The sequence below is a fragment of the Octodon degus genome, unplaced genomic scaffold (assembly GCF_000260255.1).
Source record: "Octodon degus isolate 3935 unplaced genomic scaffold, OctDeg1.0 scaffold00067, whole genome shotgun sequence".
Taxonomy (NCBI): Eukaryota; Metazoa; Chordata; class Mammalia; order Rodentia; family Octodontidae; genus Octodon; species Octodon degus.
This window is the reverse complement of record NW_004524643.1, coordinates 11,869,022-11,873,889: the sequence shown is the minus strand read 5'-3', so window position 1 is coordinate 11,873,889 and position 4,868 is coordinate 11,869,022. Positions and strand designations below refer to the sequence as shown.

Genomic DNA, 4,868 nt, shown 5'->3' with positions numbered 1-4,868 from the left:
CTAAGCTTGTTCTAAGTAGGTGCTTTAGACCACTGAGCCATCTCTCCAGCCCGGCCCTAGCAATTTCAATGTATGTAAACAATATATGTAATAAACATGAGCTTATATTATCAAGAATGAAAATGGGAAAGGGGATATAAAGAGGGTGCAGTAGGGAGGGGAATTTAAAAAAAGACGCTAAGTGCATTATGTACCTACTCCCCAAGATAAATGTAAACTTTATGCATGTACTGTATAAACATGTACCAAAAAATAGGCTAGGCCTTGAGCAGCCCCCCCAAGTAAGTTATCACAGATGAGAAATCACAAGATGTGTTCCAGGTGAAAGTGTATCTGTAAAAAGTTTTACTTTCTGTGCAGTTTTTAATACAAACATCTAAAGTCTTAGGTAAGTAATGGTTGGTCCTATAGGAACAAAGTATGGCACGAATTCCAGAAATAAAAACACACACATGTATTTTTTTGCATTTAGGCTTTTTAAGTCACTATGCAATGATTATCGGTACGCCAAGGACAGTAACAGTCAGATGCCAGAGAAAAGGAGATATGAGAAACATCTTTTATTTCTTCTAAAGAGGTGAAAATAAGTAAGACTTTTTTTTTATATTTCTTACTTGTAAGATTTTTAAACTCTTAAAAATGCAATCTCCTCTTTTCAAAGCACATGCCATCTTTAAAAAAATCTTAGCAATATACATTTGCACTCAAAGAAAAACATGCAGCGCTATTGTCTTCTGACAAAATTCTGCATTAGAACCCACATGACTTTCGGCAAATATTCCCTTTATTTAGGGATTCCAACCACATTCAGTGCAATTATTTACGTTACTTATTTCCGTAGGAAACACAGGACCAAATGGTGTTGTCTGACTACAACCGTCTCCTGTTGGCTGACAACAGTCTCCCCCGGCCTTACTGGAGATTACTCTCGGTAGCCTGCTGATGTAAGGTACAGCTGGAGTTCAGAAAAACTCGGGGATGCAAGTAGAGGATGGGGGAGAAACACTTAAGGACTACCCTGTGCCATAACTGAGGAAAAAATTTACACAGAAAAACAAAACAAAACCAAAAAAAACCTCAGATTTTTTTTTCAACGCACCCTTTAAAAGTGTATTTTTAGATTTCTGAAAGCAGCTTAATGTGAATCAAAAGCAGTTCCTGAGTAACTGCAGTAAACAGTCTTTAAATACATATATATGTACACATATACATGTACACACATATACATATATATTTGCAACTCAGCTCATTTTGGTTCTGCCTTAATTTACCTCCCCAGAGTTTAGCTGCAGCACGGTCCCTTCCTTCCCGTCAGTTCTCAATGTGCAATACAACAGCATCAGCTCTGGGAGTTGCTGTGGTGCAGATGTTTCTTGTTACTCATTGGTGGTCATCTGCATGTCAGGCCAGGTTTCCAGAGTCCCTGCAGGTCACGGTTTTTGCAATCTCACAAAACCTGTGAGTGCCACGGACACCTCACGTCTTTTTCATCATGCGCCGTGACTGCCACGAGTGGAGCTTGTTGTAGGCCGTCTGCAGCATTTCTTCTATATGACTTACCAACTGAAAGGCATGGCAAGACACAAGATTAGGCACCGGCACCTAACCCCGTCTGGCCCCCACTCCGAGCACACTGTGGCAGTTCCTGGGCGTCCTAGCCACGAAGGCAGTGCGCAAGCCCTCTGTGAAGGTCTTACTAGACTCATTTCACACGGACAAGGGAGTGAGTGGATGCAGGGGGTGGAAATGCACCTGTTCCGTCTGGGCTGTCAAGTCTATGCTACCAGGACAACATGAAAATTTTAACTAGCATAGGCCCCAGTCTCTTCTGTCAACTGAAGGATTCACATTAAGGTGCTGACTGATCTGCCAACCAAAGCCAGGATGGTGTGATGTATTATCTTTATAGAACATCTGGAAAAACACTGCTTTCTCTTGATTCTGACTCATCCAGGTGGGATGCAACTCTGGAATTCTCTCCTGGCAGTGTGTGGGATTAAATTCAGGGTCCTATGCACAGTGAACATGCATTCTACTGCTGGGCTACATCTTTTATTTATTTTTTTTGCGGAACTGGGGATTGGACTCAGGCCGCTGTGCTTGCCAGGCAAGTGCTTATTCCACTGAGCCATCTCCCTGGTCCCCGGAGCTACATCTTAAATCATCAGGAACCTTTGCTTTTTTTTTTTTTTTGGCAGAATCGGGGATTGAACTCAGGCCCTTGCACTTGCCAAGGAAGCACTTAGCCTACTGAGCAATCTCCCCGGTCCTCTTTGCTTTTCACAAGCTCCATCACAGTTTTATAAAGTACTTTCTCGTTTTTATGCATATCTTTTTGAGACAGGGTTTCACTGTGCAGTTCAGGCTGCCCTTAAACTCACAGCAATTCTCCTGCCTCAGCTTCTTAAGTGCTAGAATTATAGGTATACACTACCACACCCAGCAACTTACCTGCTTTTTCATAGGTTATCTATTAGTGGACTCTGCATTCCAGTCACTCTGTGACTGGACAGACTCAAGGCAATTTCTTATGAACTTTTTACTTGGGGGGGGGGCAGTACCAAAAATTGAACTCAACCCTGAGCTTGCCAGGCAGGCGCTGTGCCCCTGAACTATCTCCCCATTCTGTTTTTAAAGGTGTTTTGCAGCATTTCAGGGTTAAGATTATAGAAAACCTACATGAGTTCAAGGTTTTATTTTTTTTTTTAAATTTTATTTATTTATTTGAGAGAGAGAGAGAGAGAGAGAGAGGCCAGCTCAGCCCACCAGGGGGCGGGCTGGCTGGCATGTGGTGCTGGGGGATTGAACCGCGGTCCCTGATGCTTTTGCCACGCTTGTTCTAAGTAGGTGCTTTAGACCACTGAGCCATCTCTCCAGCCCGAGTTCAAGGTTTTATAAATTGTGTGGCAGCACACCTTAGGCTAGGACTACAGATACATGAAGGGAGAAGAACTTTGCCTTCATCATGGATGGACAAAACCACAATGACTTTTTATCTGATAGGGTTTTACGTGAACTCACTCTGTAGCCCAGGCTGGCCTCAAACTCACAGCCTCAGCCTCGAGTTCTAGGATTACAGGCATGCACCACTACAATCAGTTTATTATTATCACTATTGTTGAAGTAGGGTCTCACTATACAGTTGAGCTGGCCTTTAACTTGCAGCAATCTGCCTGCCTCAGTCTCCTCTAGTGCTGGGATTACTGGTGTGTACCACCATACCTGGCATAGACTGCCAATTATTTTTATTGTGTTTTTGCCATACCAGAGACTGAATTCAGGTTGTTGACACTGAGTTACAATTCCAATCCTTTCTTCTTTTTTTCAGTGAAACCGGGGATTGAACTCAGGCCCTTGTGCTTGCCAGGCAAGCACTTATTCTGCTGAGCTATCTTCCTGGCCCCTAATCCCTTCTTCTTGAGACAGGATCTCACGAAGTTGCTGACTGCTCAGGCTGGGCTTGAACTTGCTACCACCTGCCTCAGACTCCCAGAGTGGTAGGATTTTGGCTGGAGGACCAAGCAGATGAACACCCTACCCTCCTGTAAGCCTGTGCACAACCTCAGAATCTTTCCAACACACCACTCTAGACAGAATCAACTGAGAAGACACAAGACTTAAAAATATCTGCCTTTCCTTGCACTGCTAGGATTGTGTGCTATTTTTCCAAATTAATAATACAGATTTTTAGCTCTATATGCATAGATTATAAACTATAAAGAAAAACATGGGGATAACTGCTACAAATACCGGGGTAATCATGACCTAAGAGGTAGTGGTATACAACTAAGCAGGACACTCACAACACCTCAGTGATTAACCAGTAATAATGAGCAGCAGAGGGGTACAAAGGGTCTACTCATTCATATGAAAGCAAAAATCCATCTCACATTTTACGGTCAGAAAAAAAAAAGGAAAGGAAAGGAAATGAGATTAAAATCAGATTGTTGGGCTGGTGAGATGGCTCAGTGGTCTAAAGCACCCACTTAGAACAAGCTAAGCTAAGCAAAGCACAGGGACCAAGGTTCAATCCCCCAGCACCACATGCCACCCAGCCCCGCCCCCTGGTGGGCTGAGCTGGCCACACACACACAAAATTTAAAAAATTAAAAAAAAAAAATAAAACAAATCAGATTGTTGTCTTACATTTGTGCTTAAATACTGTCTCCGGATTTTTTCTTGGAATGGACAAAGCTTTGTGACTTGGAATCGTTCCAAATTACTTTTCATTTTTACTACCTAAAAAAGATGAGAAATAAGGAATTACAGAGAGATATCAAAGAGCCTATGGAGACCAAGAGATAAATAGGTAGTATTTATTTCTCTATGTGAAGTTCACTTTTTTTTTTTTTTGTGGAACCGGGGATTGAACTCAGGCCCTTGCACTTGCCACAGAAGTGCTTATTCCACTGAGCCATCTCCCCAGTCCCATGAAGTTCACTTTTGCTACAGAAATATTTTAAAAACATATAAAATAAAAACAACTAATATATCCTATACTCAGAGAGCATCTTTTTTTTTTTGGGCGGAATCGGGGATTGAATTCAGGTCCTTATTTACTGAGCTTTCTGGCCCTCATCTTTTTTTTTTTTTTTAGAACAGGGTCTCAGTAAGAAGTCCAGACTGGCCTTGTAACTGCCTATGTATTTCAGGCTGGCCTCAAATTCAATGCAATCTTCCTGCCTCAGCCTGAGTGGTTGACCTGAGTGGTTGGACAAACCATGTGTAGCAGCAGAGGAACATTTCTATGGCTAAACATTTATTTTTATTTATTTATTTATTTTTTGGGGCAGAACTGGGGATTGAAGCGCTTATTCCACCGAGCCATTTCCCTGGGCCCCATTTATTTTTATTTTTTAAATTTTTTT

At 42.1% G+C, this 4,868-nt stretch overlaps 1 protein-coding gene across 1 annotated transcript in view; it reads right to left on the bottom strand.

Moving 5' to 3' along the window:
• Window positions 1–364: 364 nt before the first annotated feature.
• Window positions 365–4,868, bottom strand: part of Gtf2h1 (general transcription factor IIH subunit 1) — a 44,367-nt gene continuing 39,863 nt past the window's right edge. The window contains exons 14-15 of the mRNA XM_023719334.1: window positions 4,147–4,239; window positions 365–1,563 (exon numbers count right to left, since the gene is read on the bottom strand). Coding sequence (XP_023575102.1) covers window positions 1,477–1,563; window positions 4,147–4,239 — 180 coding nt within the window. The 3' untranslated portion in view covers window positions 365–1,476. The remainder of the gene's footprint in view (window positions 1,564–4,146; window positions 4,240–4,868) is intronic.